This window comes from Phytophthora ramorum (assembly GCF_020800215.1).
Source record: "Phytophthora ramorum isolate Pr-102 chromosome Unknown Phyram_PR-102_s0001, whole genome shotgun sequence".
Lineage (NCBI taxonomy): Eukaryota > Oomycota > Peronosporomycetes > Peronosporales > Peronosporaceae > Phytophthora > Phytophthora ramorum.
In genome coordinates, this window is record NW_027150647.1 from 1,520,145 (window position 1) to 1,533,712 (window position 13,568).

General features: G+C 49.8%; 2 protein-coding genes across 2 annotated transcripts; one reads left to right on the forward strand and one right to left on the reverse strand.

Moving 5' to 3' along the window:
• Positions 1–10: 10 nt before the first annotated feature.
• Positions 11–367, reverse strand: KRP23_287 (uncharacterized protein; the record flags this gene model as incomplete). Its single annotated transcript, XM_067887425.1, has 1 exon — positions 11–367. The coding sequence occupies one exon, from the start codon at positions 365–367 to the stop codon at positions 11–13; it is 357 nt and encodes a 118-aa protein (XP_067750844.1).
• A 10,087-nt stretch (positions 368–10,454) lies between these two features.
• KRP23_288 (uncharacterized protein) lies at positions 10,455–10,752 on the forward strand (the record flags this gene model as incomplete). Its single annotated transcript, XM_067887436.1, has 2 exons — positions 10,455–10,674; positions 10,742–10,752. 2 exons carry the CDS (start codon positions 10,455–10,457, stop codon positions 10,750–10,752), a joined length of 231 nt encoding a protein of 76 aa, XP_067750845.1.
• Between the last annotated feature and the right edge of the window lie 2,816 nt (positions 10,753–13,568).

The following is a 13,568-nucleotide window of genomic DNA, read 5'->3' on the forward strand; positions in this document are numbered from 1 at the left end:
CCTCGCTTGCTTACAGGTGCTTCGAGAAAGGCTCGTCAGCTGCCTCCAGCAGCGTGCCAGCCTCCGGGAACATGTTGATCGGATTCGGCTTAAGCGTGGCGAAGTGGTGGCGGTTCCGAGAGAATGCGTCCCCCTCCTCCGACTTGAAGCGCTCCCACGCAGACGTTTTACGGCGGTCGCGGCTGACGCTCACGTCAGGATTGAACATCATGTGACGAATGCAGCTGAAAGCACCCAGCACTACGCCCACCGTCACACAAAAGACCAACGGGTAGATTTCCGCGTCGCGCGAAGAAACCCTGATAAAGCTTCGCTTGGCCCTCGGTCCTGTCGGCACCGGCACTGGCACCTTTGGCTGCTCCACCATGGCTGGGCTTCCGCGTATGTTGTGGAGCCTCTGCATCCGAGCGAGAGTGGCCTTCATCTTGGAACTTCTTGGCCTCGGTTCTTTGGCAGCAGCAAAAAAGTTAAATTGCTTTCTCGCAGCACCGTTAGATGCCATCACGTCCCAGGTCATCGCCGCTTCGCAGCCTTTTATCTGCCACCACGACAAGATACACCGCCGGTCTTTTTGAAATACTTGAGGACAGCGCACCAAACTGAATCGAATGTGCAACATTTCGCATGGAGGTCATTAATATGGAGTCCAGTAAGACTCGACCAAGTGCGGTACGGCGAGAGTCTCTCGGGTTTGATGTGTTATATTTGCCGCTGCTTTCAGGTGACAACGATATGTAGCGGGTCGCTATTGTATAGTACCATCGAGGACGCTCACAACTAAAACAATGATAAGCGGAGCTAGGAATCCATCTTATAGATGTCGTTCTGTTGCGGCGAACTGTGCTAGCCTTGGTGTTTACGGCGCAATCACGCAGACTATTCTAAAGATTGCCATGCAACGATCAAATTGCTTCCTTTTCCTCTCACTACTCGCTCAATCTTGAGATCGCGGTCCAACCTTTATTGCACGCGGGATGCACACTTTGCACGCAGCAAAGTTTTGTGCCACGTCTTTCTGTAAGCGCTTAGCTGCCTCTGACAAAGGTTGCAGCGATTCCTTCCTTCTCGACTTTATTTCCCAATTGTTTTTGAACTGACGAAGACATCAATAGTCCAAGTCGAAGCAAGATACGCGTGACTCAAGTTCGGGTTCGTTGCCACCATGGACCCTGGTGGCACCTACTGCCGAGTCTACCTCGGTCTTTACATCTGAAATCGCGTCTGCTTCCGCATCCGCTGCAAACGACAACACCGCTGTTGCAATGTTCGTCTACAAGTACCGTTCGTGATCGGTAACATCACTGGCACGATGGTGATCACCATCGACACAAGTAGCCTCCGCGAAGTCACGGACGATTCGGCATCAACGGGCCTGTCGAAGGTGTACGACTACGAGCAACTGCAGGCAAGTGGATCGGGCAGACTTCAAGCTGACCCAGAAGGCGATATCGTGGGTGAAGAGTGCCATCTAGGAAGACTCAGCGATATTACTGTGAGAGACGCCATGGACTTTCAAACGCACGTGAGTGAAGGACTCACTCGTAGGCTACGACTCGCAGTAGCTACAATAATAGGCACTGATAAAGTTCCGTTGATATCATCCCGTGCAGCTTGATGAAATTCTGTTTGCTTGTGACTTTCATGATTTTTTTCATTCGAAGAATCATATGCACAACTTGATAAACTCGCCTACGATGCATCGCTTGTGTAGTCTTCACTGGGGGCTCTTTGGTCTATTGGATCGGTGGAATCGCATTCACTTCGAGTATACAGGCGCTCGCAAACCCAGTCGACATCCCCTTGTGCATCAGCACCGCATTCGTGTCCTCTTGGTTCAAGCTAAGTGGTCGTTGCTGAAAGGGAAATACGCGATAATAGGCAGGCGGAATCCGCTTTCCTGACAGAAAAACACGAGTTTGAAATACCCCACCGAGTTGATTCACTACGACGGCTTAACATAAACGGTGGGCACCACCGCCGCGCCAACACTGCTGGCTCGTGTAAAGAGTTCAACTCGACCTGCCACGCGTTCACGCGTTGCTGATGTCCGATGTTCGCTAGTCTAATCAAGAGCACGGTGGCTAGCTTCAAGTTCTTCTTCGCCCTATCGCAGGATTCGCAATTCTGGGTGTTATCGCGGGCGGGCTGGACGGCGACCGACTGGGAGGTAGCGGGTTCATCATAAACGCGATGGAAATTTTGGACACCGTTGTCTTCGGTGGTGACTCGCAGGAAACTCTATCTGCTGCCGTTGGGGGTCTCAATGCGTCGCTGGCCATGGAACGTTTCAGGTGGGCCTTGCAGTAGCCTTTGCGTTGAACGAATTTCTGGCACTCAGGCACGGAGCAGCGGCGGCCACCTCCGTGCGAGAGGCACAAGCCCTTGTCCTGCCCAAGTTTTCCGCAGCCCTTGAACGCGCAGCGTCGGCCTCCTCCGTGCGCCACGCACAGCCCTCGAGTTTGAGCCAGCTTGGTGCAATCCAGTCCGCGACATCGTACGCCACCTCCGTGTGCTTTGCAGAGTCTTCGTGTCTGCACTTGTTTCTCGCAGCCGGGTGCTGTACAGCGGGCTGCCCTGCGACGCGGAGTGGCTGATGGCATGGCGTATTCTGGTTAGCTGTAGTTGTGTTGGCTGCGTCGATTGTTTCAAAGTGACTGACGCCGCCAACTCAGCCGTCCAGTTATTGTTTATCTAAGGGCTCGCCGCGTGATGATCAATCTTGGACGTGCCAAGTTTTTATAAGCCAATTAATATGTGTAAGCCAGCCTCACAATCGTTGACTTGGTCATAGAAGGAAAACTAACCGGATAGACTTACAACGACTCAACCTGACGCACTGGTTACTCGAACTTCGCACACGACTGGCATGGCCTTGCGCGGCTGCTATCGATCTATCGTCCCGCAAAGTTCGGTTGACTCCATGCTTGTAGCGTCCCATAATCACGGTTTGCACTTTCCACCACCCCCAGTTAATTCTCTAATAAGCTGGTCATATTATTGGAGGGACTGTGTGACGAGCAAGGAATGGGACTCCAGCACCGTAAAATCAGACCGTTGTTACCAGGAATTTTAGCCCGAGCACATTTGCTATCATTGCTCACCTAATAATTGGCGGATGGAGCTCAAACGACCCGCAAAATGATGCGGAAGTGTTCTCTAGAGACTGCAGTTAGCCTGATACGCTGCTATTTACCAGAATAATGGTGAGAGGCAAACGACAAAGTGATGCTAAGCGGGATATGATCGTGAGCTCATACAAATTCTTCCAAAATCATCAACAAGGAGACCCCGAGACAGCAGGGCGATCGCGCAGAATGGTTCACCAGTGTATTGGGTCGCCTGAGACCACAATAGGTCGCGTCTGGAAGGCGTAACAGGACCGTGAAGACTCTCGACACGCGGCGATTCGTGTGTTTTGGTTACCTTAACGATATTTACCATTTTTCTGTAAGAACTAATAATGTAGCTCCCTGGATTTTTTTTTTACAGAAGTAAGCGATAGCCTCAAGGAAAAACTCTTAAAACATATTAGTGATACCAAACCTGGATTTGTATTGTTACAATTATTAAATCCCCCTTCAGATTAAACAGGTGAAATTACCCTAAACATCATATGATTTGACATACGATACAATGTTTTAGCCAATAGAGTGCATTTATGTTGATCATTCATCTTCTAACCCTTATTGATCCCTTTCCCAAACTTTTGCGTGGCCGAGAGCGTTTTTTCTAGCGGCTATATTTCGACATCTACCTTAAATTCGTCAAATCTGATCTCAAAATCTGAATCTACGGGTGCGAATTACCCTTATATCTAACTATCGTATATGGAAAGTCACCATTTTTCATGTGTAAAACCACGTTGAATTTTGGTATCAACTATTTTAGTCAGTACAATAATCGAGTACCAAAGTAAAAAAGAGACTTAAGCGCAATATTTTGGGGATAGGAAGCAATGAAGTGCTACTGGGATAGCCCAAAAGCCTCAGTGCGACGAGATGGTCCTACCGGTATGTCCGTTCGAATACATAGCAATGGATCCCGTGGCTTTGTAGCCCTGTGTGCGTTTGACACATGGCCAAGCTAGCTAGAACACTCGCAACTCAATCAATCACTTTCCATTCTGCCCTGAAACCAACAAATCCAAGTTAATGTTCTGAGTTCAAACGCTTCCAACGCGAACGAGATACTCAACAACGACAACTACTTCATGAGGGAATTTAATGGTGTCGTTGGCAAGAAAGGACTGCAACAATACATCGTCGCTATAAAGCCAGAAGACGCAGTGTGGCGCGATATGGAGGAACAGAAGGCCGCCAACATGAAGGCGCTAGCGATACTAGTGAAGATGCTGCGTCCGACGTTATCAATCCATGATTTGGGACGCTAAATCGACATGCGAGGCGTGGGAGCCGCTTCGTGCTTTCTTCGTAAAGAAAGCGCTCCACAATCGGGTGCAACTGCGTAGAGAGCTGCACATGTTTGCGTTGGGAGCTGGGGGGGGGCATCTATTTCATTAGTCATTGCTACACTTCGTGGAATAGGAAGAGTTGAAGGCACCGATCAGTATCACGGTAGCGAATGGACAACAGCTTACCAACAAAAGGAAAGGGGTCCGTGCATGTTGTCCTTGAGAATGGACGGGTGATCAAGTTGACGAATGTTTTGTATGTACTTCAACTGGATATAACGTTTGATGTCAGTTCCAGCCCTGACGGCTCGTGGAGCGCTGGTGCAATTTGAACGCGACTGTGCTACACTCATGGTGAGCAGGGATACCGTTGAGATAATAGTACTGGCAAGATGCTCACGTGACATGTGGAGCTGCTGGAGCCTGATCAAGCCTCAGGCTGTCACCAGTCCCAAGCGAGACGGCGATACTGTGTTGTGGCACACCCGATTGGGTCATGTTTTGACTTCGAAGATACACGCGACGCCGAAGGTTAGCTGTGGACTTCCTTCACGGGATCGTGGAGATGATAACAAGATCACCGGCTGTGGTGGCTGCGCTAAACGTAAGGTCCCACCGAGCCCGTTTACACGCAAATCAGTCAGCGAAGTGAAAATGTGTGGTCCTCTTGACGTCGTTCACAGTGATCCAATGAGGCTGAAATTCAAGGGTGGTTCACTACTAAGTGTGCTCAAATTCATCGACGACTACAGCCGTTTTGTGTATGTGTACCTGATCACGTCGAAGGCGCAGGTCTTTGACCGCTTTTCGTGATTTCAAGGCCCTCGTTGAAACTCAAACGGGCTGCAAGCTCTAATGTCTGCGAAGCGACAATGGCGGAGAATAGGTTAGCAAGCTGTTTAATCAGTTCTACGCGTCTAATGGAATCGTGCATCATACCAGTACGCCCTACTCGCGAAGCAGAATCGCGTAGCCGAAAGGATGAACCACACTCTTGTCGAAATGGCTCGGGCGATGATGCACTACATGGAAGTTGATCGCCAGTGGTGGGGCGAAGTTGTGATGACAGCGGCGCGCATTGTCAATCCCATTCCGAACAATGCGCAACGTGATCAAATCCCGGTTGAAGCTTTTACTAGGACGTAATCGTCTCTGGATCACCTTCGGGGTTTGTCTCAAGCGGGTATGTGCATCCAGACAAGTGCAAGACGACGAAACGGAATGCGAAGTCACATCGGTGCGTTTTCTTGGGGTATACAGACGCCTCAAAGGCTTATCATGTTTGGGACTGTGAAGGCCAGAGACTTGTGAAAACACGCACTTTTACACTTTACTAGCGCCCGCCGGCGCGCTACCGCGACGTTGTGCTAGCCAATAGTGGAAGTGTACTACGGAAGACGCAGACGGTTGCGAACGAGGACGAGGAATGAACGTTATCAGACGTCCCGCTACTCCAGATGCGCCGACCACGGATATGGAAGTTGATGAGACTCGGTGGTCATGGGAGTAGATCACACTCCAGCTGTAGAGCCGACTGCGGTGTTTCCGCTTACGGGGGAGGGATTTGTCTGTCCAATTTGGGTTGGTTGATGGCGTGCGCTTAAGTGAAACGCTACCGAGAAGTGCTGTTGCGTGCTTTCAACATTCGGTCACTAATAGTCGTGGTCGCCTGCCGCACCTTCCAGAACCCTCTCGAGCTATTGCAATTCCTGAACCGACAAGACTTTTGCCGCTGAGCGAAAACTGGATTGTCGTCAGTGGTGATCCACGATCTGGTCGCGGCTCGCGTACTGAGCAGACTAGGCTACTGACGAATGGGGATGCTATGAATCTTGGATCCGGTGATACTGTTGCTGTGCCGTTACTTACCAATGAGGCACACGTGAACGCGCAAAATGGAAATGATGTTGCCGAATCAGACCCCCAAGCACCCCCAACTGGACGAATATGAAATTGCACCAGCTGCGACAGATGTATGGCTTCAACCGAGGCGAAGAAGTGGAAAGAGACAGTCCGATAGGAAATCAGGGCCCATGTCCACAATCACACTTGGGACTTGCTCAGACGCCCACGCGGTGTGAAGGTAATCGGTTGTACATGGGTATTTGCGCACAAGTTCGATGAAAAGGGAAATATTGTCCGCTACAAGGCCCGGTTGGTAGTGCTCGGATAAATACAGACACATGGGGTCGACTACTACACTAACTCACCTGTGGCAAGCACCAACACCATTTGTGTGCTTCTCTCGGTTTGCTGCAGAAAGCGTCTGAAGATCCGTCAGTTTGATATTAAGACTGTTTTCCTTAATGGGATGGTCGACGACGATATGTGCATGGCTGTTCCGCAAGGGGGTCGTGTTGATGGTGGACTAGTTTGCAAGCTGCGGCGAAGTCTTTACGGAGTTAAACAAGCCGCGGCTGTGTGGTTCAAGACGATCCGGATAGCATTTGCCGAAATGGGTTTCATGCAGTGCCGTGCTGACTAGTGTATTTTTGTTCGTGTTGGTAGAACGGGCAGTCATCTGTTTACATAGTACTTTATGTGGATGACCTCCTGGTGGGTTGCGCAACGGATGCTGAGACCGATAACATTTGTGCTGCATTAAGCTCGCGATTGACGGTGGCATTGCTTGGTGATGTCCGTTTCGTGCTTGGAGTGGACATTGCAAATGCACCGAATAAGGGGGAGCTGTCGATGAAACAGACGCAATTCATCAAGCGAATGTTCGATCGATTTGGACAAGCTGAAGCCAACTCGGTTCGAAACACAATGGTATTTGGCCAGGACTCGCATGACATTGCAACGTGTCTTCTTCTACCCTGCACGTCGGGTTTGGTCGCTCAGTGCTGAGTTCGGTCCAAAACCCGGATGGCCGTCGAGGACAAGCAGTGTCTCTCGCGTCGGCGTGTGCCCGACTGGCAGCACCGCCTATTTTATTTGGTGTTTGTTCAATGCAACTACGATTCACTACGTCTCTACGCTTCTGCCTCGCCCTGTCCGTCCGTGTATTTAGCAACGCCCACTGAGTCACTCGGGCCCACGACTCAGGCACCCGCTCTACGTGCAACCTGCAGCAGACTGGGGAGCTTCCTCCCTACCTGTACACCCGTCCGTCCTCCCTCAGCTTCCACGCTAAGCCATCACCAATCCCAGCTCCGTGCGTTCGTCCGTTTGGGGCGTCCGTCTCAACCCGTCGGCTGAGCCGTCCGCGCAAAGACCACAGCGGGCGCCGCCACACCAGCTGCGATCCGTTCGTTCGTCAAAGCCCCAAACCCGCTCGCCAATGCGGATCTAGCGCCCGTTCGTCGTTCGTGCCGTTGACGTAGATTGATAAGGTTCTGCGCCCTCCAGCTCCAATTCCAAAGTGAGCGATGCCTTCGCTCGTCGGCTGCGCCCACCTCACTCACGCATCAACGCTGCTGGCGACCTCCTCGCACGCCAGCTGCTATCTGCAGTCAGTCTTCGTTTTCGTCCCTCGTTCCCTTCATCTGAGTCGAGATCTTTCCATCCGTGGCCCCTTCGGCCTGCCTCGACCCGTCGCCGTGTCCGTTCGTCTCGCTCTCGTCCGTCCGTCCATCCATGGTGGCCTGGCACGTTAGCCACCATGTTACAACATGTTCGAAGATGCGCGCAGTTACCGCGAAATAATCGGGTCTCTTCTGTACATCGCCAATTCTACGTAAGCCGATATCGGTGTGGCCCTGCCAATATTGTCGCAATACCTGAATTGCCCAGATGATATGCAACTGGCGCCAAGCGACTCGAGTCGTGCATTACCTAAAAGGTACGCCTGCGCATGGACTTTGCTTCTGCAGTGAAGCGCATGGAAGGATATGCATTCGAGCGTATGCCAATGCGAATTGTGGCCACAAGCAAACACGACGTTCGACGTCTGGGGTGTTGTTGCTACTTGGGGGTGGACCAGTTGTCTACGAGAGCAAGCGACAATCTACTGTTGCCCTGTCATCTGCAGACGGAATGGAATAGCCGCATTGGTGAAGCGGGTAATGATGATGTTGCGTATGTGTGCCCCGTACATGCACGGTTTACAGGACGCATCGGAACCGTCAAGAACGGCTAAGCTTGAACCGTTCCGGGCTGGAACCCTATTGTTCAATCTACGTGGCTGTCCGAGATGGTAGCAGAGTAGGAGGGGCAAGTAGAGCAGGTTAAGAGTGACTTAATCCACTCACTTCAGCATTTGCCTTTCAACCCTTACATCCAAACCAACAGTCCCGAAGAACTGCCTCCCCACAGTCATCGCCCAAACGTCAATATTAACTCGCTGCCTCAGACGTGCCACCAGGTTGTGTACGACCTTCAGAGTCGGCATTTTGCCTTCTACTAAAATGATGTCAAGATTATAAATCAAGTCCGATTATGACGTCCATTACAAAAGCCAACGTAGAGCAGGCATCTTGCAGGTACATTAGAATCCTTCGGGCCGTGGAAACTCCCGTACATATTGCATAAATAGTCGATAACGTTGAGGGATATTCAACAGCGTGATTTTCAGGATATTGGTCTTACACCGCCTTGCCAACATGATGTTTTGTGGAGATCCCCCTTTGCGGACACTATCATTGCCTACGATCTGGTCACTGTTCGTGTAAGTGCAGCAGAAATTCTAACGGGACCCTGTGTCCTCCGAACTTTACTATGCGTACGTTTCCCTGTGCTATCAGTATGTCACATGCGTCCATGTGTACACCAATACGATACACTGTACTGTTGTGCTTCCATAATTGTCAGGAGAAGATGTATTCCTCTGGATCGAGTTGTGCCCGCTTTCTTTTACCTATCGACGATTTGCTTATTGCGCTTTTTCACGGAAGCCGGTGCTCGCTTAGACAGCATTTGACATGTTCAGCCATAAAACACTTCCAACAAAACGTCAAACTCGCTCCACGACGAAGACGGCGCTCCGAATCTATCGGAAAAAGTCACCCTTGTACGCTCACTACCGACCACACCATCGCCGAAGTTGATCAAATTGACAAGGAGATTCATTTCTATTGTAACAACAGTACACACAACGTCGTCTAGATTATCCCAATCTGTATCAGATCCCACGTCGGATTCTCGGAAGTTCAAATCAACTGAGCTGGCACCACTACTCGATCCATTTTCAATTCCAATACACCCACCGTTCTCATTGTCAAGTGAGGTACCGCTGCCTATTCAATCTGAGTGTGAAGGCTTCTCTGTCGAAAATACGCTCCGGTATCTATTTTGCTTGGTCCTGTCGCCGCTTTCAATAAAAGGGTTTAGTTTACTTCTCGCTTCCGTGAACCTCATTGCGCTTATTCTATCTCGCATACTGCATACTTGCCGCAGCAACGAATAATGCATAGTGGAGTGGTTTATTTCCCAATATTATGCTATTTCTGAAGAATGTTCTATGCGGATTATAATGAGGTTATTACTATATTGGCATCTATCGCGTTTTATCGACCTCAACAAAAGCGCGTATAGCTCGGTTAGATCGCGCTTGGAGCATATATTGACATGGAACTGAGTGTCGACGCGTACAAATCATCGGGTGATACTCGACGTATAGCGCCGTTTGCGGCGAAGTTTTGTAATATCACGAACACCTACTACTTCTAAGAGTTGTATTCCGGAGTAAACAGCTAGGAACGAGGATGTGTCTTATATTTGTGTTTAGCTATTATTCCGATATCTCGTTTATTCTGAACGAACAATCTATGGTTTTCTTACAAAGCCAATCTTATATTCTGACTTCAACTCAATTTAATAGTTGGGGTTTATGCACAAAAGAAGCACGCAAGCGCTACCAACCAGGCTTGGGTCGGTATTCTAACCCTACCCACTACGTGAGATCAGAAATACTGGTTTCCAGGGCCGCTTGGGCAGGAATGTGTAGCAAACCGGATTTCGCCTCATTAATAATATTACTAATATGGGATAGATTTCTACTTCTTTCCCTGAAACAACATGAAATAACTTTTTTTCAGCCAATCAAAACATCACAAATAAAACAAATTAGCCAATTCAAGTGCAGTCGTCAATTTTGGTCTGAATGGGGAGAGCTTGCGAGAAGAGCAGCGGCGCGCTGAAGGTCGAGTGCTCCACCTGCAACAAGAGGTCAAACCTGGCGAAGCATCGCAAGGTGTGCGGCAAGAACAAGCTGCCGAAGACGCGCAAGGCTATCAACCGAGATGTCTACGTGCGCAACAAAGATAAGATTCTTCAGAAGCGGTTTGAGCAGCGCGTGTACGAGCGTTTTCGTCGCCTCGAAGGTGCGTTGAGTATCAATTTTAGGATATAATAGCCCTTCTACATTAATATTTTCTGTGAAGTGGCCAGAGAGCAGTTAGCAATGCTGAAGGCAAGCCCTCTCAATGTCGAGCCATTGAAAGAAAGAGCTGGACACCTGAACCCAGTTCCAGCCCGTTTTGTGGTATCAGCAAAGACCCAGGATTTGTTGCCTTCGTTCTTACCTCATTACGCGAGACTTGTACGAAAAAGTACCACGTCAGCTCTTCTGTGGTGGAATGGCCCAAGTTCTATAAGTCTATTATGCTGGTGCTTCACCCTGACAAGATGTCGATTTTACGGAACAAGTTTGGAGGCCGTTTTGAAGAGATTGAAAGTTTCAGGAACGCAACAACGATGTCTATGGGTGAGCTCAAGGATCACATATCTTCCGATACTGAGGCCAGGCCTCAAGATATACTTGACGAAATGACCGACGCCGAGTACGCTCATGAGACGAACCGACTCAACGAAGCTCGATTTAGAAAGAGGCAAGCTGAACTCGCATTTCACCGACTCCAAGCCCGTCTCAGCTTGTGTCGCAAACTGACTGAGAAACATCTCAAATCGGCGGCGCTTCATTCATCCAATCACCAGGTGAGACGAAAACAAGCCCAGCAAGCTCGAGATAAGCAGATTGCGGATTTAGTGGCAACGATCGCAACGTTTGAGAAGCATGGGCCATGCTCTAAGTACCAAGAGTTTGTGGAGTCTGAGAAGAAGCGCAGGCAGTCAACTACCACTAGCCAAGAGTGAGAATAGGAGCAACTCCAACCTCATAACCAAACAATGACAAATTGAACGACTTCCATTCACTGCCGCAAGTAGAGTTCATACCAGAAAGTACGAATTATACATACTAAATGTAAGTGTATTCATGCTGGCAAGATAGCTTTTCCACCCCAGAAGACAAAAGGCTTACAACGAAGCAGAGTACTCAGGCAACGGCTTGGCTGGGCGAGAAGCATTTGCGCGACCCTAGCGATCCTTTCTGATAAAGGAAGCAAGCATGGCAATCGTTATGGTGTAGCCCTCACTGGAGTCCTTAGCGCCGATGTAGTGCTTAACATAGTAGGCACAGAACACTGGTAGGACGTGGTTTTTCCAGCGAGTCATGTCGGCCTCATCCACCACTCCCGCAAACAGTGCGATGTCTTCGCCCAACAACTTCGCAACGCTGTACCAGCTTCGAGTGATTCCCGCCTTTGCCCGCTCAGATTTTTTCCACTGTGACAATGGTTTGAACAGATGCAAAGAATTGTCAGGGAGCCACCACATCAGGCAGAGATGAGCCCAGTCTTTGACGGAGGGAATTTCCGATATGGCTTCGCATTTAGGCGGTTCTGTAACTGGTGCTGTCGCACTTCCGGAAATATTGCTTGGGGTGTCACAATGGAGGGTAGTTTCAGCTGCCATTGCGGAAATCTGATCTTTCATCCCTAGCATCAACGTTTCTAGTCGGCGAAGTCGCTTCAAAACAGGATCTTCTTCAACGTTCTTGGTCGCTTCATAGGGAGCACTTGGACATCCGTACAAGTATGACTTGTCTGGTGCTAAACAATCTGCGAGATCACTGTCTTCAGTCTGGATTGTGAGGTCGAGGAGATACCGGACCAATGTCTCCGTCGATTCGGATATACTCCAGCTTGCCCACCATTTGATCATGCGTAGAGACCATCGACGTGAAGGCTTAGCGTACATGAAACGATACTGAGCACCAGCTCGACGAAAAGTGTGAGATGTGAACCAACTGTTGGACCAGTGCTTCGGGGCATATCCAGAGACCTTGCCTTCCATGGTGTTCAAGCTACGCACGATGCAGTTGAGCATAGTGATGAAGACTTGCTCAGACATCTTCTTGCCCCAACCGATAGCAACTTTCTCGCAACCTGTCCCAGCATCACCAGTCTTGAGAACCTTCTTGTTGATACCAGTTAGTGCTGGAAACACCAGGTCTTCGTCGCACCAATTGTGTCGTTTGGTCTCGGTCGTATAGTCCACCCAGTTGCAGAGATGCATGTACGCGTTAATGGCTGTCTCATCTTTCGATAGCTTGTGCAAGTTGTACAAATGTCCCTCTGCAACAGCCGTCTTGTGGTTGAATAAAGCATACGTGCCATACTCGATCACTTCATTCGTTGCGATAGTACTTTCACGAAACTGGCACAGCGAGATATCCTTCCACTTGAGGGTCAACACTTCGTTAATTCGGCACATACCGTAGAACGCAAATGAAGACACAGCTTCGAACCACACCCGACTGGCTTCGCTAAAACCATCTGCACCCGCTGAAGAATCGAGAAAGGCGTGGAGAACAGTGAGCATGTCGAGAGAAATTGGCACCGCTTGAGCTGGAACGTATTCTGTAGCTTTCTTCTTTTTGAGCCCTCACATGAACTGCCGCACAAACGTATCTCTTGCAGGATTTCCGTGCCCTTGCTTCTCGCCTTCTGCGTTTTCTCGTACACTCCAAGTGTTTACATCAGTTCCGTCGCCATTTTCGTGAGAAGAGAAGTAGCTTGCGACAGCAGACCTGGCCTTCTCTGCCGTCTGCAATGACACAGAGTTGGATGCAGAAATACTCTGCAAATATGCCACCAAGACGACGGGGAGCTCATGATGGCGCTCACGATGTGGGTCCGGGAATCCATTTGCGATGCAAAAGTCCGCGAACTTGTTGAAGCTAGACTCGTATACACTCTGTGTAGCACGCCTTTTGCCGTCTGCTGGCCTACCTGAGCCAGTTTTCGAATCCCCATCTGACACGGGGGATGTCGCAAGTCGTCCCGGAATGGGACGGTTCAACCGTGCCGTATAGAAGCGAGGAGCTAGGCAGGAGTCGTAACAACAGACGCAAGCAAACCGTAAATGCAAAAAT